The sequence below is a fragment of the Scophthalmus maximus genome, chromosome 18 (genome assembly GCF_022379125.1).
Source record: "Scophthalmus maximus strain ysfricsl-2021 chromosome 18, ASM2237912v1, whole genome shotgun sequence".
NCBI classification, from domain to species: Eukaryota; Metazoa; Chordata; class Actinopteri; order Pleuronectiformes; family Scophthalmidae; genus Scophthalmus; species Scophthalmus maximus.
This window is the reverse complement of record NC_061532.1, coordinates 15,464,658-15,487,500: the sequence shown is the minus strand read 5'-3', so window position 1 is coordinate 15,487,500 and position 22,843 is coordinate 15,464,658. Positions and strand designations below refer to the sequence as shown.

General features: G+C 43.7%; 1 protein-coding gene across 10 annotated transcripts in view; it reads left to right on the top strand.

Annotated features, from left to right (window-relative positions):
• The window catches only part of lama2 (laminin, alpha 2), a 150,204-nt gene that overhangs the window by 68,155 nt on the left and 59,206 nt on the right, over positions 1-22,843 (top strand). For 9 of the 10 annotated variants that reach the window (XM_047328517.1, XM_047328519.1, XM_047328518.1 and 6 more), the window contains exons 16-25: positions 685-896; positions 1,247-1,358; positions 2,057-2,170; positions 3,681-3,808; positions 6,594-6,680; positions 11,824-12,035; positions 18,270-18,376; positions 18,876-19,148; positions 20,031-20,211; positions 21,762-21,898. In XM_047328517.1, coding sequence (XP_047184473.1) covers positions 685-896; positions 1,247-1,358; positions 2,057-2,170; positions 3,681-3,808; positions 6,594-6,680; positions 11,824-12,035; positions 18,270-18,376; positions 18,876-19,148; positions 20,031-20,211; positions 21,762-21,898 — 1,563 coding nt within the window. The remainder of the gene's footprint in view (positions 1-684; positions 897-1,246; positions 1,359-2,056; positions 2,171-3,680; positions 3,809-6,593; positions 6,681-11,823; positions 12,036-18,269; positions 18,377-18,875; positions 19,149-20,030; positions 20,212-21,761; positions 21,899-22,843) is intronic. The other variant, XM_047328520.1, reaches the window with a different exon arrangement.

Below are 22,843 nucleotides of genomic sequence, written 5' to 3'. Positions count from 1 at the left end.
AGCGATTTAAAGTAATGGAGGCGCCTGTCGGGCTGACAACTGAGAAAATTGTCGGTCTTTTCATGTGATCTGTTCAAAATGAGAAAAAAATGCAGGAAAGTGCTCAACTTGTTCTTTAATGACTAAATTTGATTTATCTTTGTTGTTGTAATGGCGGATTATGAAAGATGGACAGTAAAAGCCTCTTTTCCATCTGCCTCTTTTCTATATCTCTCTCTCTTCCAACCTTTGTCGCTGCATCTCACCGCTCTGCCGCTGCTTTCTCTCTCTCTTCATGCCTCCCCTCCATCTCCTCTCTTTCAATCAGGGTTTTATTTAATGCTTTATTGGCATGGTAAGCTCACTCTCTCTCTCTCTCCCTCGCTCTCCACCTCCATCAGTAGTTGTCACTCTGCGTTATCTGCTACATGCCATTGAGCCGTTCCCAACAAGAGATAGTCAGATACCAGGCCCGGGCTCAAATCACTTTGCATTCGGCCCATTCAAAAATGTCAATAGTAACTGCAGCTCATTAACTAATGACACATCATTCACTCTCGCTCGCTCGCTCTCATCCCGAGAGATAAGTCGCGTGTGACAGTCATTCTCGCGAAAGAGAGACTTTTAGACGACCCCAACTCTCCGGATTTATGGAATTACGGAAATAAGGGTCCTCACATAGTTTCCCTCTCCCCTCTTCGTCAGGGCGGAGGGATGAAGATCGTGGACGGAAGGTTCGGCCAGCCGGTGTACCCCGCGTCGCAGAGCACCCACCGCATTGTTCTCCTTCCAGAGAACTTCCTGCTCTCGGAGACGGGACACGCGATCAGTCGGAGGGATTTCTTGTCCGTGTTGGCCAATGTGACCAGAGTGATGGTGCGGGCCTCCTATAGCACAGAGCCCAGCGCAATGTACAGGTAGAGACAGACACACGCCAACACTCGGGTGTTATTGGATGAAAATATGTTGCAGGTGTCCCCTGTGTGTTTAGTGTTTGTTTTTTTTAACTTTCAAATTCGGACAAACCATCCATCCATCAATTAGCTTAACGCTTATCCTCGTGGAGCAAATCCCAGTGGGATCCCAGCAAGAGCAAATCCCAGCTGACATTCCACTCAATCACAGGTGTGTGTGTGTGTGTGTGTGTGTGTGTGTGTGTGTGTGTGTGTGTGTGTGTGTGTGTGTGTGTGTGTGTGTGTGTGTGTGTGTGTGTGTGCGTGCGTGCGTGCGTGCGTGCGTGCGTGCGTGCGTGCGCATGTGTGTGTAGACTCCACTCGTTCACAATGCAGGAAGCGAATCCCTCCGCCAGAGGAGAGAGGAGAGCATCAGCTGTAGAAGTGTGTTATTGTCCTCCTGGATATGCTGGAACTTCCTGTGAGGTAAACACACACACACACACACATACAAATGTAGAATGTTGAATAACAATCTCGGAATATGCTAGGTCTGAAAAAGGTATTATTTTCACTCATCTGAATATTCGTCAAAGCTTGAAGGATAACAAACGTGATCAAAGCATTCATAAGAAAGTTACATCAGCCTTAACATGCCCTTTAATATCTCAAGCAAAGTGCTGTTTGGAAATATAAACCTGTTGAAGACTTCGATCAGCGATATGTATTTGTTTTTCATTTTTGAAATGAGCTTCACTTAAATACCCAATCACATCAGTAAGATCCTTAAAGTGTGGTTTAATTGCAGTTTACTTTTCGTAACCTTATTCTTTAATATATTGCTTGAAAATGAAAATGAAATATCGCACAATCCTTTAAAGCCTCTTCACAAAAACTGAAACAACAAAGTCAAATCACTGTTCACATTATATATATATTTTTTTCTTCACTGGCTTATTCGCATACACGCACGCTCTCGTACATGCATTGTGTTTTTCAAAACAACAAAAATAAATGGACATCACAGCATAACAGAGAATTCCTCACACACAAAGACTTGAGGTGCTAATTAGAAGACCAAAGGGAATTACTTCACACCGAAGCAGCTTTAAGTCTTTCAGCCTTTTATAACTGTGTGTGTGTGTGTGTGTGTGTGTGTGCGCGCGTGTGCGTGTGTGTTTCAGACATGCATTCCTGGTTTCCGAAGGGTTAACGGCAATCTGTACAATGGTGTGTGTGAAGCTTGTCGTTGCCATGAACACGCCACACAGTGCCACGAGGTCACAGGACACTGCCTGGTAAGATGATTAATAAATTCAATTAACCGTCTGCTGCTTCATCATTTTTGATTTATTCAGCACAGTACTTGTAATTCGGTTGACTGTCGGCCAAACAGAACTAAAAGCACAAATGTGAACCAAATGATATCGACTATTGAGGAAGGTTCATGTCTGCTGTTGACGAAGGCTTCATCATTCACAAATTTACAGTATTTAAAATGTTCATGTTCCACTTTTATACTTTGATCTGTGTTAGATAAGAGATAGGAGCAGGGAAACTGTAACTACTGTAAGAGCTTAAAAGAAGACACGGACCGTTTCATTCTCAATAAGCCACAAACTACATGCATGTATCTTCTTCAATGAAGGACTCACCGCCTAGTGGCCCTTAGAGGAACTGCAGGGTGAGACACTTTCGCCCTGGCTACTTATTAAACACACTCATGCACACACAAATGCACAGAAACATACACGTAATCAGTGCGCACACAAACACACACACACACACACACACACAGACACACACACGCATACACATGCATGCCAACCTGCTCATGTGCTTCTGCACACACACATCGTCACTCCCCAGTCTACACATTGCCTCAGGCTTAATCTGTCAGTTAGCATCAAACTAGATACACACTGTCTCTCTCTCTCTCTCTCTCTCTCTCTCTCTCTCATTCTCTCTCTCTCTCTCACACACACACAAACACGCTAGCACGCACGCACACATGTTACCATGTTATATTTCATTATAGATGAGGAGGATGCTGGGATATGTCAGAGGTAAAACACACACAAGGAAAGACAGACAGGCAGGCTCAATCTCTACTACACACGCACACGCACACACACACACACACACGCGCACACACACACACACACACACACACACACACACACACACACACACACACACACTTCTCTGGCTTTAGTTGAATGACTGAATGATGCCACTGGCCCATAGGTTAACACAGTGTTTGTTTGTGTGTGTGTGTATGTCAGGATGTGTGTCAGCCGCAAAGAGATACTTGATCTGAGAAGGAAATGATGTGAAACATAACTGACACACAAACACACACAAACATGAATCTTCAACTGTTGGTTTTTTTTTATTATTGAGAAGCTCCCCAGTGGGACGGACGCAATCTTATCTTACTTAAATTAAGAACACAGAATTGTGACATGAATAAACATGCACAACAAAAATGTCAATTTATGTCAATTTTCACTAAATGTAAACGACATCTTGTCTGGACAATTAAGAATTTACAAGTGAAAAACTGGGTTATAAACTGTGTTCAAGGCTACTGAGACTTTTTGTAAAACAATAGGTGAATATAAATTGCATTTTTATAAATGGAGGCATGACTTTAGATGATAAACACATTGAGCTGTGATTTCCATCACTGCAGAAGCTGATCTCATACAGCAGCACTGAGGTCAACACGTCCGACTGTCTGTTTGCCAAATAGTTGATTTTGTTCTCCTCACATGAATGAACTTTGACCCTTTGTCTCTCCTCCAGGACTGCTCCCACCACACCACTGGCCCCCACTGTGACACCTGCCTACCCGGCTACTATGGCAACGCCACCCGCGGGTCACCTGCGGACTGTCAGCCCTGCCCCTGCCCACTCAATCTTCCTAGCAACAAGTAGGTCCTGAAGACGCTGGGGCTAATGCGGCCATGATGACACAGTTTAATCAAACGCCTCAATCTATCACGGCTGACCCCCGGTGACCCTGCGGCCCCAATCCTCTCTTTCTGACCCCTCCCCTGATAATGCTCGTCTCACCTCTCCTGACGCTGCGTTATTCGTGCCCCCTTTAAACCATGTCGCCACAACTGGGAGGTTTCATCACGGTGGGTTGAAATATAATTATGACATGAGGAGAAATATCTTCATCACAGGCAGAAGCATCAATATAAGAGGAGAAACGTCCTCCTTGTGGGTGGAACTGTCATCACTGTTGGTAGAATTAATGCAAGTGCTATAAAACTTAAAACAGTAGCAAACTCAAACATCTCCCGCAAGTCATTAAGGTATTTAAAACCTGTTCCTGTGGTCTGGAACACTGCTCGTGCTGCGCCTGCTTCACAATCGTAAAAAAACGCGGTCGCTCAAGTAACAGCAAGTGTCTGCTTTTAGAAGAATGGCTTAAAAAAGCCAGGGACTAACATCTGAAGGATGTAAAGAATGTTGTCCAACTTCCCACATTCATAAATCAACCCAATCAAATTGTTATAATTTGTTTAAGTTTAGGGGTGGATCTAGAAAAAGGGGCAGCTTCAGGACTCGACATTGTTAGATAGGGTGGTTTTTTAAAACTTTTCCACCAATTTCTCAGGAAGTAATTCATGGACCTTAATGAAAAAAAATCAAGCTTACTTAGACGACTAATTTCTGTGGGCGTGTGCAACTTGGTGCAGATTGATTGCACTTAAGGCGACTGTTGAGCAGGGCTACTTGGACATCCTGAAAAACCAGCTCAGTTTCAAAATAAAAGCCCAGACGGAGATAATTTGTGGTGCCTCCTGTTGATTATGCACGTTTGGAACTGGTGGTGCCCCCTGTTGAGGGATTTCAAAATCACTAACCGCATAAATATACGGGGGCTTTAGTCATCTGAGTTGCCACCGGATAAATGTAAGTCCAAAATTCGTCGTCTTTTGACTCGTTTTTGGTCTCCACCAGCTTCAAAAGGAAAAAATATGGCCCCTAAGCGGCTCTGTATCTCTATTATGTTCATCAACCTGTCACAAAGTATGGCCGTCAGCCATTTGGTGGCGTAAAGTGCGCTTTTAGTCCGTCCTTTTTTTTCTGAAAATAGCTGCTGACTGCAGCTGAAAAACGACGCCATGAGGGCAGCGAGAGTGAGACCGAAAACAGTGACGCTGTGGGCGGACAGGCTAAACAAAGGGCTGAAACTCATTGCAAAGCCCCGTAAAGCAGTGGGGAGGTGCACATTCACGGGATAATTCTCCGTGGGTTCATCGCCGCCATCGACCCATTGTCACGTTATCATTTATTACACTGCTAATTCAAAAGTATCGATTGTGGCCCCTTATTGCAAGCAGCGGGACGTTTCCCTGAAATGAAGGGCTGGTCTGAAAAGGAAAAAAAACAAAAGGTAACGTCACGTGAGCATGGGATGAATTAGACCTGTACCTCGTCTTTTACAGACCTGCAGTTCCTCCTCACACAACCAGAGAGAGATGCTGTATGTCAGGCGCACGGATGTCACCAGCATGGGCGCAGGCACACAGGCGGCGGCGGCGGCAGCTGAGAATCTCCATGTAGTCATGACACATCATGTCCAAAAAAACTCTCAGAGCTAAAGAAAGACGCGACTCTCTCTCCCTCTCTCCCGCTCTGCCTCCCTCTGACCCCTGCAGTAATAATAGCTGGAAGGTGCTGTGCCTTTCGGGCCCCCTCGAAAGAACCGCCGGGTCCCTTATGTTCACGGCGGCAGACCCGTCAAATCGCCGGCCGGGGCCGGGGCCGGGGCCGGCCAGTCGGACTGCTGTTAGCGGTGATGCCTGACCTCTTACGAAGGGTCTGATGAAGTGATGTTCGTAGCAGTTTCAGCGCGGGGGAAACCGGCTGCTGATTTACAGCGACTCAATAGAAATCAATTCAGTCCTTGAATGCTGTTCTGTTTAATTTAGACACAGGCTTGATAGCCCTGCCGCGGCTTACTTAGGCTTATATATATATATATATATATATATTTTTTTTTTTTTTACAGCACTGATACATTTTCCATTTCTCACATATTTGGATGTCCTTGAAAAATGACTGAAACAATTTACAATCAGGTTTTTTTTGTGTGTTTAAAAAACAAAAACTTAAAAAACTTTTTATCATTTTTTGTTGTTTACAAGAGCTCGCCAAACATGCTCTCTTTTAACCTAGTGAGGCAAATTGCTACGGAGCCAGTCAGTCAGCCAGAGAATCAGTCTGCGGCTGGAATCCGAGCCAGGAGAACTATCTATAGTTGGATGGAAGTGGGAGGGCGACAGAACAGGGGCAAGAGACTATCACTTTACGCTGTCTCTCTCTCTCTCTCTGTCTCTCTCTCTCATAGTTCATTCAGGGTACAGCTCGTAGGGAGGAAGAGTGTTTTCAAATTAAGGAGTGTGTGGAAGTACAGACGTGCGAGCGTCAGAGAGAGACAGAGGGGAAATTAAGGGAGTGTGTCACTTTCGGAGTGTGAATGCGAGTGCAGGAAAGTGAGAGTCAAGACACAAGTTTGTGTGTGTGTGTGTGTGTGTGTGTGTGAGGGGGCAGACGAACAATGGCCTTAACTCGCCTCTGTCCTCTCCTCCTCCTCCTCCTCTTCCTGCTCCCGTTCTCCGCGCTGGGACAACAACGCCACCGAACTTATCAACAACTCCTGCAACAATTGCAACAACGTCGCCACGGCAACCACAAAAGCTTCAGCCCCACCTGCCACCTGAGCGAAGAAGGGGAGTTGCTGTGCGACCAGTGCCAGCCTGGATACACGGGGCCGCGATGCGACAGGTAACACACACACACACACACACACACACACACACTGAACATGAAAAGTTACACACTGTAAAACACACACTCATGCACAGTTACACTAGACATTTGTGTCTGGCTAAGGTTCACCTTAGGTAACGGAATCTCCAGTGCCGGAAATCAACATCCATAAATCTTACTGAATCTTAGTGAATTCAAATCCGTTGCACCAGTTTATCGTTGTTTAAATAAAACTTTGGCCCATTAAGCACAAATGATGTTTCATGACCTAATCTGTAAACAAAGAACTGCATCATTTAAAATGTGGATGAGAGCGGCAATCTTAGAAAATAAAGCCACTGTTATTGTTTTCTTCCCTGAAATCTCCTATTTGGGAACTAAATTGCGCTCCCAGTCAGTCGGTCGTTGACGAATGAAAACAGAAACTACGGCCCTAATAGTTATTTCTGAGCACGTCATGTCTCACCGTCCATCTAACTCTCTGTCCGCACATCATTTATTTGTTGAGTGACGTTCTTGTTCCATTAGCTGTGAGGTTTTTCTTTTTTTTGTTGTTTTTTTTTTTTACCAGCCCAGAGCTACAGTAATGAGAAGTCTGTGTTTGACAGTCTTGTTAAAACTTTGGGCTCTATTGTCATGTGCTGACACAGACTGAGTAAACCCAGGGGTTTTTTTGGGGGTTTTTTTTTTTACTGTATTGAAGAGAAACAGCCCACAGCTGAAATCATCTGTTCGGATCCAGTGTCTTTTACTTCTGCGTCAAGTTATTGTTGAAAGATTCATGCTGTAGAAATTATTTATGTACATACGGAATGTCGGGATCATCTCCATTTATTAATTAGACAAACATAATTGCTAATCACGGAGCAGCTGTCACTCATAGTTTTCTCACTCGGTCTAAATTTTTTAGATGTTCTTAAACGGATAACAAAGGGATTTTTTTCACCTCACCCTGGAAACTCAAAGGTAGTGGCTTATTAAAGATCTGTAAAAGTATTGATGAATAATATATCAATTGTGTATAAAATCCCGTACAAAGTGCGTCTTATTACAAAGCCAAATAACAAACTGAATGATTTACGGTCATCACACAGCACGTGGAGGATATGTGACGAGATTATATCAAACTACATCTGGTGGTGAGGACTCTAATTCAAAATAACTAAAAGTGATGGCTGGCATATGATGGTAAGTTTTGGCTGCTCATTGTTTTAATCTTCTCATATGCAAGAGACTAGAAGTTTCCTCAAAGTGGGAACTTGATTTACTGATGTTTTACCACCGAAGGCAATATAGATGAACTCAGCACACTGTTGCATGCTGGGTACTCTGTCTCCTGCCATTGTGTTCATCCTTGAGTTTTCCGTGACAGGAGTTAGTCAATTTGTCCAAGTTCAATTTATATATATTTTTATCAGTCAGTGTTTGATCAGCAGACACACGGATAATTCAAATCTCCAGGATGAAACATTAGAATAGGTGAGTGTCAGTGTCTCCCATGTGTTGTCAGTTGAATAAAAGAGAGCCTCTGGTGCACGCGGGCCTCGGCTCGCTGGCCCGCATAGTCGGCATGCCTCGCCATGCTGTCCACAGCAGAATCTCTCTGTCTGCATTTTTAGTCTTTTTATAAACCTCATTTGCCGGCGGAAGGCAAACTGACTCATCGTCGGTCCCGTTTTTCTAACTCCCCGTCCGCGGAGAGGCATCTGCACCGCTCCACAACACACGCTCAATGGCCGCTCTCAGACGCGCACTGAAGTCCTGACATTATCTGCACTTTGCCGCAACTTTCCCTGCCAGCTACCTGGTCAAATTTGTGGGGAAATGTCCGAGTGAGCCCATGTGACAGTGCAGCTGGCGAATGTCGGGAAGGTTTCGCAGCGATTGAGCGGACAGAATTCATATCTGAAAACGGTTTATGAGATGGTAAATTTTGGTCGAGCATTCGACAGAGGGGCTAAAACCAGCACCGCTTAACTGGTCCACTTCTCTTTCTAATGTTCTTTTTTTTTTATGTATTGATGACAATCTGTGCATTTTAATATTTCTAGTGTGGTACTAAACTTCTTCTGAGTAGGTTTTTTAAAAATTTATTTTTGGACCAGAGTGTTTTGTTTGTTTTGATGTGAGCGTGCACAGACTGCGTCTGTGTACATACATTCTTCTTGTTCGCGTGTGTGTGTGTGTGTGTGTGTGTTGCTCTGATGCCATATGGTGCATCCAGTCATACAGCGAGGACAGCTGTTTCCTAAAAGGAGAGAGAGAGAGAGAGAGAGACTCTGCTGCATTGACTCATACACACACACATACAGTAGGACAGACATCATATAATATTTTAGTACTAATGACAGTATAAAAGAGGTAATCAGCAGTTGGTTGGTTTTCTTGTTCCGTGGGCCCTAATTGATACCTGCTCTGCACTACCTGCCGGTACACTTCATTATCTACAGTCCTTTTGTTGTTGTTGTTAGCGGTAAATTAATTGTAATGTGCCAATTTGTCTGCATTATGGGCTTTAACAGAATAAGCTACTCTATCCTCCCCATGCTAATAGACTATCCACTCACCGCTAAGTGATTCAGCTTTTCAATTTCCTGTCCATAAACAGCCATTTAGAATTAGCTGAGAGCTATTTAATGCAGCTGCCTTACTAATAAGTCGGCTGGAAACTCTTTACAGTCGTCAGCTGGTGTTTATCGCTGGCTGGAGTCGGCCAGTGTGTCCGGAACATTTTGGAATACGAAGGACTCATCTTAAGTGTTGATACTTGCACGGCTCCACTCAACGGCCGAGTGCAACAGGCCACAGTTGTTCTTTGAATGAGCCGATTTAAATCTGATTGACAGTGATTTTTTTGATTTGGACAGTTCCATTTGCAGCAAGGTCAACTATTACTAATTTTAAGTCTCAATTGAAAAAGAAAAAAGGACCTTATATATATATCCCTGCCTAAATATACATATTTTTGAAATAACAAATAAAACATTTGATCTAAAATAAAATTTTTCTTCCTTGGATCTCAAAATGCTTCAAAACTATGGAAAAAAAGAAATATTTGGGGGAGGAGCAGAAACCCGTCTTCCCCCGGCACCAACTCCTCATTTCTAACGCTAAAAATAAAAGAGCATAACTTTTATGTTATGCCCCCCCCCGTCCCTCTGTAATTCTCTACCAGTCGTGTTCACCGTCCACTTCCTGTTCACTCTGATGGTTTTCACCAGGTGTCTGCCCCCCCCACCCCCACATATCTCCCTCAAGCTCTCTGGACTCTCCACTATAAATACCTCCACTTCCTCATGGGGCCAAAATACACTCATACACTCAGGGGGACGAGAAGGAATAGAATGGAATAGAAAAGATGCCACAAAATACAAATGCAAACACACACTCTCTACCCCTCTTCTTTATCAAAAAGTGAGATTGCTCCACTTGACTAGGGGGACGTACTCGAAGCGCTACAAACACCAGTGGAAACACACACACACACACACACACACACACACACACACACACACACAGAAGCTAATAAACCAGTTCTATTGAGTACCAAGGAGGGTCAGTGGTAATAATGGCTGGCTGCTCTTGACTCTTTCCCTCTCTCTGTCCTTCATTTTCCCTCCTCTCTAAATTCAATCCTCTCTTCAACGTGAAGACCCCCCCCCCCCCGTCTCCATATCTCTCTTCCTCTTCTCTATTCTCTCTCTCACCCCCACCTCCTGTTTTCCTCTCCCATTTCAACCCAATTCTCCTTTCAGCCCGTGGAGCTTTATTTCAGCTTAGGCCTGTTTTATTTGGTTTCAGTGGCTCTTTCAAGGGCGCTGCGCTCTCCGAACTCTCTCTCGGCCAGTTGATATATTTCGCTGCATCTGGACTTCCTCTTATTATTAATCAAAGGAAAAGAGTCCGAGGCGGCGAGAATTGCGTGACACTTCACACATCTTCCTTGCATGAGAGGACTGAAAAGTATTTTGTCAATTTTTGGTTTCAACAACGATACAAATCAAGTATGTTGTCTTTTTTATATATATATATATATATATATATATATATATAAAGACACCAATAATACATTTCTACAGATACAATGAATAACAAGATTCAGATTTCTCTCACATTGGCTTTATATTATTAGTAGTAGCAGCGTATCCTTGTGACATGTTTGCACCAGCGTTATGAATGTGCAGTCTGTGGATATTTCCATTCGAGTAAAACCTGGGCAGCCTTCTTTAAATAACAGACACTGAATCTCATTAAAGAAAATCTATCAAGGCTTAGATAAGCTTTCATTTCAAATATCTGTTGAGGTTTGGCTCTGTTGCCCTTCAGGTCTCTGTGTGTGTGTGTGTGTGTGTGTGTGTGTGTGTGTGTGTGTGTGTGTGTGTGTGTGTGTGTGTGTGTGTGTGTGTGTGTGTGTGTGTGTGTGTGTGTGTGTGTGTGTGTGTGTGTGTGTGTATCTATGGATTAACATCTATCTGTGTGTGTATGCAACAGGAGTGTGTGTTTTAATGGATTGATTATACAGCAGGTACCTTCAGCCAAGTCTCACTGGTCATAGACATGCTGTAACAATACTGATAATTACTTTGGACTTGGCTTTATTGCTTGTTTGCTCAGTGAACAACATTGGTCGCCGGCTCCCGTGGGATCGGATGAGACGCGTATATTCGCAAGATCGGTGTGTTCTCACAAAGCGGAAACGTGAAGCTGATGTGTTTTTGGATGTCTTTGCCGGCTGGAATCTGAGAGGTTTTTTCTGTAGTTGTTGCAAGATACAAAAGACAGCAAGACAAGTGGAGACACGTTATATTTTCTTGCAGATCGAGGCTGACAAAAACTGATTCCTCAAGAATTATTCATGACATGAAAGGATTATCTGACACTGAAATGATTTAGTGAGCAGGAGAATTAAAGTATGACTTCTTACTGCTACAACACGAAAGCTCACCTGCTGCAATGTGGAACAATTGTTGAGCTACAAAATGTTGTTGTCATATTTGCAATGCTGAGTAGGAAACAGTGGAGCCTTCAAAATATCTCACTCCATCTTCATTTTATTACCTGTCCAATACATCTCTCAGGTAGCAGATCCGGTTCACAGCACGTCCGTTATCAAACAGCATTATCACCCTGTCTCTGTGTCTCTCTGCTGCCCCCTTAGATGTTCCAACGGTTACCACGGCAGGCCCACTGTACCAGGAGACTCCTGCCAGCCCTGCGATTGCCACGGCAACCTGGACTTATCCATACCGGGCAGCTGTGATCCAATCACAGGCCAGTGTCTGCGCTGTCGGCAGGGTTACGGTGGGGCGGTGTGCGACAGTTGCGCTGACGGTTACTACGGGGATGCTGTCACGGCAAAAAACTGCCAACGTAAGTAGACGCACTAACGACAAATGAAACAAATTGAATTCATGTAGATGTACTGTAACTAGCACCTGCATGACCACAGGGGCTGCTGTTCAGCAGAAGTGACATAGCCTCACGTTAAAGTCCAAAGATACACACTTTTACTTTAACGGGTTCTGATAATAATGGTTTTTAAGTTTCTTAGGGAACAAATCAGCCTTTCAACATTCTGGCTTTGAGATTTGAAAGTGTGTCGAACTTTGGCACCTCCTAGTGGTCGTGTCAGAAAAGACACTGCATGCCGCTACGGTGGATTACAAATTCCATCCCAACAGACGATGATGATCTGGGCAATGTTCACTACAGCAGTATTGTCTTTGGAATAAAAGGACAAATTTCAAAATATCTTCTCGTGGTGGAAACATCTTCTACTTTCCACTGAGTCATTATCGGGAACTGTGTGTAGCGGTGCTTGCATTTCTCAGCTGCAGAGTACTACTGTACTTCCTCTGTGAAACTCAATTTTAGCTAAACGATACCTTTGATCCCTTCACTCAAACACTGCGTAGATAATAGACCATGTCGAGTGTGTGTGTGTGTGTGTGTGTGTGTGTGTGTGCAAGCAGCTGTGCCAGTAGGAGGTGTGATGTCTTTGGCGGCCCACTGACTGCCAGCTGTATTAAAGCGTGAGAATAAAAGACATTGTACAAAAGAGCAGAGTGAAGGAGAGAGACGGCGGAGAACACAGACGTACAGAGGGCGTCTGTTATCATCTTCATTAAAACCTGCATTGCAGGTATCGGCGGAGAGGTTTTGCTGAAAGAACCGTGGCATCAGCTGAGAGTTTTGCGGAAAAGACGGATGAACCGACGCCACGCAGGGAACGACAGACGGGCCCGACAGATGTAAAGAGTCAGATAAAACCGTCAGACAAGCACAAAGGCAGGCAGACGGGGCTGACAGAGCGTATTAATGTGTATTTGATAGTTCATTGTTCTCCAGTTGTTTCCCCTCTCCACCCAGCTAAATGGCTATTGATTAATCGGCCTGATCTATTGCTCTCCTACAGTGCTGATTGGCTGCTCCTGTCTGGAGATGGAGGGTTATTATCGATCCTGTGAGAATGACAAAAGACCACCAGGAATTATTAAAACACAACAACTCTCTCTCTCTCTCCACCTCTGTCAGTCGGGCTCTCTCGCCCCGTCTACCTCACTCTCCCGCTCGCTCCCAGTCTTAATGAATTTTATTGAGTGGAGCAGAGGGTTCAGGCCGAGTCCATTTGTGCACCATTAGACTGTAAAAAAATCTTTTACTTTTTCTTTTTCCTGTCAGAGTTGCCATCTGCATTTTCGCAGCGGCCATTTTGTGTCCCTCGCCACGTCCTCGCGGTGCGGTTTAATTCAGTCGGGAAACGGAAAGCGGCTTCATTTGGAAAGCGAGCTCGACCACAAAGCGATTCGTCTGAGGGATAAAGTTGAGAAAATCAACTCCTCTGACCATTTCGCCCACGGGGACACGTTGTCCGCAGGTTGTCGAGAAGACGTGTGTGAATTGCGTTGTCACACGTTCGTCCAGTCCCTGGAACACAGTGGATGTGTGGTAATTTAATAAAGCCAATTTACGGTAGGTGCTTTGTGCAGTCCATCAATAAACACACTTGTAATTTTACCATTTACCATCGTCTGTCTACTAAAGTCCTCAAAACTGGGGCTCTGACTGTTCATGGGACTGATGGGCCTTGACAAAAAAGTAGTGTAAATTTTAAGCCTAAAAAAGTAATAAGTTTGAAACAACGTGAACTCTATTTTGGCCGAAGCCCAAATCAATGCAGCATTTAACAGGCCCTACGTTGACCCTGATGCACAGTGGCGCCAACCCCAGCGCCAGCGTTTTTGTTAGTCTCAGGTCGACGTAGTTGTAATTTTCCCGTCAATTGCCCCACGTTGTTTTAATAGCAAATGCACTTCTGAGCGCTCAGTGGCGTGTTGGTCCAAGAATGAGGCGAGGGCCGGCGCGTTGTTGGTTCCATTGCTATCTGCATTTTCAAAGGCGAGTGGTCAACACACATGCACTCAACCTTTCACACACGGTTTCCCCTGCAGAGAAGCGCTTTCAGCCTTAGTCCTGGTGCAGCAACCTTTATTTCTCCCACTGTTAAACTAGCAAAGAGTGGATCTGGACCTAAGTTCACGTGCGACGTGCGCGTAGATCGTTGAAATAGTCTAATGGGTCAGAAACAGTCACAACCGGCATCTTTATCACAGCATAAAAGTGTTATTTACAGTACAAAGCCCTAAAATGCCGTAGCTGAATTTCACCCTCATCATTTAAAAAAAAAAAAAAGAGGCACCCACTATTCTTGTGAAAGTGTTTTGTTTCCTCATATTTGACTCTCTGTGATGTCTTTTGCTGATGTTACAGTCATGCAACATAAAAAAAATATATATATTTTCTGAGTGCGTGTGCAAGTAAAAAGGAAAAAATAACTGATACTGTATGTGGAGACAGCCTTCATTGGAGTTTTTTTTTCCCTCCCTTTCACGTCACAGTGGCCTAGAATTTCAAGAGATCTTTGTCTTGAAGGTCACTGGTTTGAATCCCAGCACTTGACCTCTGAATGTGAGGAGAGAAAGATGAGGAACACTTGCACCGCACGTGGCTGCTGCTTTTGAAATGGCCGCAGTCAAACAGCTTAACCCTGAATTTTTCCAGCACTTGATCTGCTCAGTTGACACTTAAAAGCGGCGTTTGTGCGGGGCTGCTCGCAGGTGTCCGTGTGAATGGTTAGCAGGGGAGCCGCTTTAAAAGCGCGATGGGTACGCAGTTGACGTCCTCTAGATAAACACATAAAAAAATGTCTAACAGATACTTATATAAGCCATCAGAAGGCTTGGTTAAGCATTATGCCAGATCTGATACTGTACTCTCACCATGTGCTGCTCACCACAGTTGTTTCCCACTCCCCTCTGAACTCTAAGCCATGTTTTCATAGTTTTGGTCCTAGTGTAATAATGCTTCCCGAACCTAAACCCTGTAATGTACAGTCAAGTTATAGCCATCTTCTTTTTTCAGGACAGCCTAGGCAATCAGAATATGTGTGCTACAGTGATATCACATGATTGAATTAATAGTTGTATGAACATAAAGACAAAAGAAAAAAACAAAACAGAAATTGAATCTCACAGAAATCTATTATAATGACGCACCGAACAACAATGATGAAGATTTGTCCCTTTTGAGAGCTGTTCTTCCAAGCCTTGGTTATAAGATAAAACAATCCAAAACATTCTTACTAATGTTAGTCAAAAGTTATATACATTCTTCTACAGATAAGTCCTTCGGTTTTTCAACCCCAAAAGTCACTTGAGCCATTCGGCAAAGCAGCTCCTGTCTGCAGTGACAAAGAGGAGTGTCAGTAGTAGTGGAAGTAGGAGAACAGGAGGAGTGAGAGGTCCTGTTTTCAGTGTAAAATCTTTGTTTTTTCGACCAGTCGTCAACACAGCGTCTGATTGGTACAAAGCCGGAAACAAAGCCTCTGATTTGTCAAAGCGGATTCAAAATGGGCGGCTAGAAGTCCGCTAACAACGACAGTTGCCCGTTTACGTTTGCTTGAAAAACGGGATCAAAATGGATCACAAATAATCATTCCATGTTGGATTTATCACCGTGGACATTATTACACGACGCATTTCCGGGGCAACAGGCTAATCAACAGGGCATTTTCAGCGCTGCTCACCGGATGTTTGTTTTTTTCTCTCCTGTTTCGCACCAACGTGTGTGAAAATCCCTGGAGATCGATAGTTGTAGAAACACTTGAACCGGAAGTAACGCCACGGTCAAAGTCACGGCCTGGTGTCAACATCACCTGTAGCTCCTGACCTGTACCTGCGTGATTCTTATGCGTTGCACTGGTTGGACACTTGCATCAGTGCGCAGGTGTGCAGGTGTTCCTAACAAAGTGAGCGAGTGTACGTGTGCTGGTGGTGCACACAGCTACATTTGCAGAATGAGAAAATTGCCCCTTTGGCCATGTCGTGTTTTTCTTCTTCTTCTTTTGGAGGGTGGTGTTTCATTTTAGAAAGCGAGGAACACAGAACCACTTCGTGCTGCACCGACTAAACAAACAACCAACACACACGTGTGTGAATATACAAAGCAAATAATTGACGTTTGAATGCATTTATTCCACAACATTCTGCCTCTGTTATTTTCCCCTCAAGGCTTTTTTTTTCTTTTTTTTCTTCGAACGCTGTATCTCAGCAGCATATTTTTACTTTGTTCCTGACAATGTCCACTATTGTGTGTTTGCAATCGGTGTGTGACCGTGATGTAATGTATGTCTTCTTAACAGGTCAACATTTGATCGCATCATAGTGGCGCCACTAACATGGAGTAGACTCCACAATGACCACTCTTGCGGTTGATATGACGGACTGCCGATTGCTGCGTAGCAAAAGTGTATTTCGTGTACAAAGATGTCATCTCCACCACCATCAAGGTCCAGCTCTGGAGGAGGGAAAAAAAAAAGAAAAAAAGCCAAACATTTTATCCCACAAGAAGCTTTTTTATTGTGGCAGCTGACAGAACGGAGTCCAGATGGTTCTCGAAGGGTGAAACCAGGGGGGTGGGAGACTGTGTGTGTGTGTGTGTGTGTGTGTGTGTGTGTGTGTGTGTGTGTGTGTGTGTGTGTGTGTGGGGAGCGTGCATGCATTTGTGCGTGAAGAAGAAATCACATGTATATTGTGTACCGTAAATATGTTTCTACAGATCTCTTTGTGTGTGTGTGTGTGTGTGTCGACATCTGCTGTATCCTGTATCCGAGAGGAAAGAATGGCAGGAGGTAGAACAAGCTACAGATATCCGTGTGTGTCAATGCGATGTGGCCTGCGCCACGAATTTTCTCGAGAAGGCGTCCACCAGATGGGAGCTGTAATGTTGGAGCTTTTAATTGAACGTTATATCTAAGACGTTGATGGACGTTCGCAGGTGTTTATTCCCCGCCCCAGTAGCATTTAAACACAAAGTACGTACAGTTTAGGGTTAGTCACAGAAAGAGATCTGAAAGGTCGCGAGGTAATAAGTTTTGATATTCCGGAAATAACCCAATTCATAGAGCATAAAAGTGCACGCCCATGACAAAGGCCATGAGCTGTATTATATGCAGTCGTCTTCCGTGTCAGAGAGGCAGAAAGAGATGAAAATCTTCTTATCGTGTATAAAGTTCCGTACTGTCATTTTGAAGGGGAACGGATTCTCCAAGTAAGTCACAGGGCAAATCTGCTTCTTTTTGACTATGATCCAGCTTGTGCTTCCTCCATTGCTTTTTATATCATATCACATTGTGCACTCCTTTGTCATACGATTCCTGTGTTGGTCCTGGACACCAGGTTGTAATCAGGGAAAAAAACCGGCAGAGACACCTCGGAAAAGAAGGGGGGAGGAAGAGAGAGAGAGAGAGAGATGTAACAAAGGTCCCCGTCCAGACTCAGACTGGGGACATTGTGGGTCATGGTTGGCGTCTCAACGCCTAAGATGGGCTTAATTTGTGCCGCATCCTGCTGGAACAGCATCCAGGAGCTTCCAGACTGGAACCGGCACCCGTTTGGATCCAGCGCCTCCTTCGTCTTCTTCAGAACCTGCAAATAGATTGTGTGCAAACACTTGATGTCCTGTCATACTTTCACGCTACAGTTTTGCTTACTTTTGGATTTAGATTACATTTGGATTTAACAGCTAGTAGGCGTCGTCCAATGTTCTCTCCCGATCTGCAGAGCCGCACCTAAAATGTACAAATCAACCTCTGCCCCTAAATCTCGTCAGTGGTTTGGTTATTGGCTTGGTAGGAAGGAATTTGTGCACGTATTTGTCCAGATATCCGCACCAGCTTTTCATCAGATCAGACGGCGCGAATCCGCACCATCAAATGAATGAAAATGTGCTTTTCTCTGCTTCAACCTTGCTTTGTCATTTCATGTCATAAATATAATCGGGGGGAAAAAAACAAAATCAGTCGCCGAGACTGAAGAAACCTTTTTTTTGGCAATAGAAGATTTTCTCCGAATTTGCAGTGAGCAGGATATTAAAGGGCATATTTACAGCTAATCCCGAAAATAAGACCGCAAGCAGCATCTGAGCTATTAACCAGTCTACGGTAGCGTGAAGTGAACACACTCACAAACTTGTGTTATTGTTAGACCATGTGTTGCCATGAGGAAATAATAATTGATGTAGAATCTCTCCTCCTCTCTCCTGCAGCCTGTCAGTGCCACACGAACGGCTCAGTGATTGAGGTGTGCAACAAGGAGACCGGACAGTGCCAGTGCAAAGAAAATGCGGTCGGACGACAGTGTGACGAGTGCATGGTGAGTGTTTTTTGAGAGAGGGAGAGATTCCAGTAATCTTTACAGATATTACCAATATATGTTGGCATGTTTTTGTTTATTGAATTTACACAGATCCTGTTCCAGTTTGTTGTCATCTGATATTACTGAATGCTTTCAAGTATCATCACTCCTAATAAGTCTAGTCATACTATGCTCTTATTTGTATTACACCTGAAGTTTCTCATTACTTTATATCAAATGTGTGTTTTGATTATCCAACAATGTGGCAGTTACCTGGTGGGTCAAAAGCTGATTAATGTTCCCTAATATTGTAAGTTCGCCGTATGTACTTGCTTCCGATGAGGTAATATGACATGTTTTTATTGCAAAATGTAAACGCTTTATCTTTTCTCATGTAAGTTCTTTGGAATTTTTAAAGATAATGGCTAGTGTTCTTTTTAGTACTTTCCACGCTCACCTATTCTCATTGGTCCCCTGTCCACTCCCGCTCCGCCCGTCTGTGCTCCGATTGGTCCAGCCTAACTGCTGGTGGGACGCTGAGCGTCAGGAGTGCGCGGCCTGCGGCTGCAGCCCGCACGGCTCTATTTCTCAGCGCTGCGATGTCGAGGGGCGCTGCATCTGCCGCCCCGGCTTTGTGGGCCGACGCTGCGACCTGCGTCGGCAAGGTCACGAGAGGCGAGAGACGCGCCGGCCGGTGGAGCACGTTCCCCTGCAAGCCGCGCATCAGAGATGGGCGGGGCCGTCCCGCACAGGGGGCTGTCCCAGGGGGGCGTACAAGCCTAAGATAGGGGTAACGCACACCGCATGTGGATTACAGTGGTGTGTTTTAAATAGCATGAGTGTGTTGCCTCCCGCTTGGTTTGTGAACATTTTTATAATTGCAGTGAAATGCATCCCACAAATAAAGCGGAGGCCTTAACAGTTCTTGTTCTTGTGGATGTTGAAGTTTTGTGGCCTCCATTTTAAAGTATTGCACGAAAAGGGAGTGTGTTTTGTGTGTAAGGGTTTCATCAGCATGGCTGATTCTTGGTTTGTCAGTGAAATACGTTTCTGTACATCATGCAGGGAAACATGCACATAGTGAGTGATCATTTCATTATCATGATGCCAATTAGGCATCATGTTGCCTCTTTAAGTGACTCAAGATGTTTATTTAGGTGTAAATCACATTATTTCTTATGTGGCCACGTTTGTTTTCCTCTTTTAGCTCAACTGAACAACGTATCATTTTTTTTTTCTTCTAAAGATTGTCAAAACCGGCTTGGCTGGCATCGTGCACCTTGTGGGACGGTTTGTGAATGCGTGGGTCCAGTCTGACGAACTACCATGCATGGCGTTTTTTCCTTTAATTTTCCATAGCGGCATCGAGGAGGCGTTTTCAGACTTGTCGGGAAGCTTTTAAAGCCCTAATGCAGCTGTCAGCTTGTTTCTCACCAAGTTTTTCAAAAAGTCATCATTTTGTTTTTGCTTATTCTGGGGAAAAAACCTTGAGAAGTCTAAAGTTTTGCATTACTTCTTCATTTGGTCTACACAAATGCAATTCATGTACGACCTGCGTGTTTTCAAGTTGTTTGGGTGCGTCTGCATCGTGTCCCACATTCACGCTACCACCTCATCTCTGCTCAATTCATTGACGCCCCCCTCCCCCTTGTCTGTAATTGTGTGTCTCCAGCCTCAGACCCACGGCATCCGCACAGGTGGGCAGTGTGTCCCATGTCACTGTAATTCGTTCGGCTCCAAGTCCTTCGACTGCGACGAGACCGGTCAGTGTCGCTGTCAGCCGGGCGTCAGCGGACCCAAATGTGACCGCTGCTCGCGAGGATTCTTCAACTTCCAAGAGGGCGGCTGCACACGTAAGCAAAGACATAGTGGGATGAATGCAGCAGTTACATTAATAATACCAGTGATAGTAGCCCACAGAGTGAGAGTGTAGCTCAGGTCCACTGGAGAGCAGGCAGTTTTGTCCTGTTTCTTGTAATTTGCACTGAAAGCAATGTCAGCAGTCACGAAACGCTGTCCTTATGAAACTGCTGCTCTGTTCCTCTTTTTTTTTTAATTTAAAGTTTACACAAATTGTCTGCAGAGTGCTTTTATTTGAAAAGCTATCATGTCGCGTCAAAAATGCATGTGCACATTTCACATTTCATAATTACTGCAAAGCAAAATCCTTTTTTTTTTCTTTTCTTTTTGCCCACAAGCAGGACAAAGTTAAAACACTTGGAAGAGGGAAAGAAAAAATGCTAATCATTGCAGAAAAAACTCTGAACGTCGGCCTCTGGCTTCAGTTACCTGAATGCTGCTCTGTGTTTTTAAAATACTGTATGTCGTCTGTGTGGGCATTTCTTTTGTTCGAGCTTCACATGGACACGATAATACAGTTTGCAATTTTTTGCTAAACTTCTATATATTAAAAAGCAGATTTGCAGAAGTTTTGAATACCTGTTTTGAATATTGTCCATTTTCAGAACCCCCCCGGGGTCATGAAACATGCATCTTGTTAACAGCTACAAACAAACCACCCATGTAAACATATAGACGCATGATGGAAGAGACAAATGAAAGACAGAAGAAGAAGGAGGAAGAAATATTGAAGATCAAATTAAATAAACTAGATGCAGTGTCTGAAAGATAATGGAAAGATGAAATGTTGCCAAGAAAAGCTTGCTGCGGATTGATGTGGACCTTTTTTCCAATACATACCATCCTGTTATCGTGATCAGTGCAAGATATATACAGTATATATATACACAGTGTATATATACTGTGTGTGTGTGTGTGTGTGTATATATATATATATATATATATGCATGCACACAGATCTGACATCTAGCGGACCATGAGGAAATATTTGCTGAATTTTACAAAGAGTGTTTTTGAATGAAATGGCTTACTGCCCCTTTAATCCTATTGTTAAAGAGACATTTAAGAATGATATTATTTATTTTATATTAACATTCATTCACTTTTGAAACCATTAATGGCCCATCCCTTCTGTCACAAATGAAAAAAGGAATTCATACAGAATACAACTCGCATGTGGACGCTGGTTCACTCGCAGTGACTTCATTTCTGCTCTTTCCATAAAAACATAGAGACCCGTAGCATTGCATACGACAATAGACGCATTGTGCTGTTGATTGCGTTGTAGCGTTTTGCCTATTCATCTCCACTCAATAACCCACAAAGTGAAAAGATGTTTTTCTAAATGCTGCACTTGCATGGAAAAAGAATAAATCATTCCATGTTATTAAAGAAGAACTGTCTTATTGTTGAGAAATGGAAGAGTTTTTGTTCAGAGCCATTTATAATCTACTGGCTCTCTTCTATTCCACACACGTTGTATTAAAAAATTCCCTTTAATTCTTTTTTTTTTCAAAAAATTCTCTCTCTCCCTCTCCTGCAGCCTGCCAGTGCAGTCATGTGGGAAATAACTGCGATGCGAACACGGGACAGTGCATCTGTCCTCCCAACACTATTGGTGAGAGGTGTGACCGCTGCGCGCTGAACCACTGGGGCCACGATATCATCACTGGATGCAAGGTACTGGCTGCAATGGTGTTTGAAGAGAGCGAGAGTGCAATCTTCTTTTATACGACACGCGTGACATTAACACTCAGGAGTGGCAGATTGAATAGGCAGTGATTAAATTACTGGTTAACGTGTCATTTTAACAGAAGCTTCATTTTGATAAGAGGATGAAAAACAACGGCCTACGGTGCTGCTCTGAGCAAGTCTTAAAGTTTTAAATCCTTACATTTCTAATATGATGCCAATAGCAAAATGCTTCATTTATTCATCAACAAAAAACATATTTGTGCTTACTTATACCCTTTGATACATTTCTCACACACCAAAACAATTATTCTATCATAATAACCCTCTAAAGAAATCACTTAGATTTATACACATGTATAATTGATCTAATTCTTTTTTCTTTTTTTACCACTTTTGCTTTCCGTCTTTGCTGTTCATTCTCAATGTCTTTCTCCATCGTTCTCTCCTTCTTCTTTTTTTGATCCATTCCATCTGCTGCCCCTCTCTTCTTTTCCCGCTTTGCTCCATCTCCGTCTCTTCGTACTCTTATCATCACTGTGCTCTTCCTGCTTTGTTCATAGTGTTTGAAAAGCCGCGAGGCAGCAATAAAAGTGAAGCTATTAGAGGTAGTAATAGACAATTAGCAATTTGAGGCTGGAACACGAAAGTCCTTTTAAGTCTCGGGTTTAACAACAGATTGATCCGGACGAGTACGTGAGGACAACGGAGAGGAACGCAACTGATCTTAGTACTAAATAAGCAAAAACGACCAGAACAAAGGGAAACAAAGCAAAGCAGAAGTGTCGAGGAATAGTCAGTGAAATGCAAGAAAAGAAATTGCAACTAAGCCAAACGTTTAATTTTTGAGAAAGTATATATGTACGTAGCTGTTGCTGAACCCTTCCCCCAAAGCCGTTCTGTGAGTGTGAACACTCTGATCAGTGTTTATAT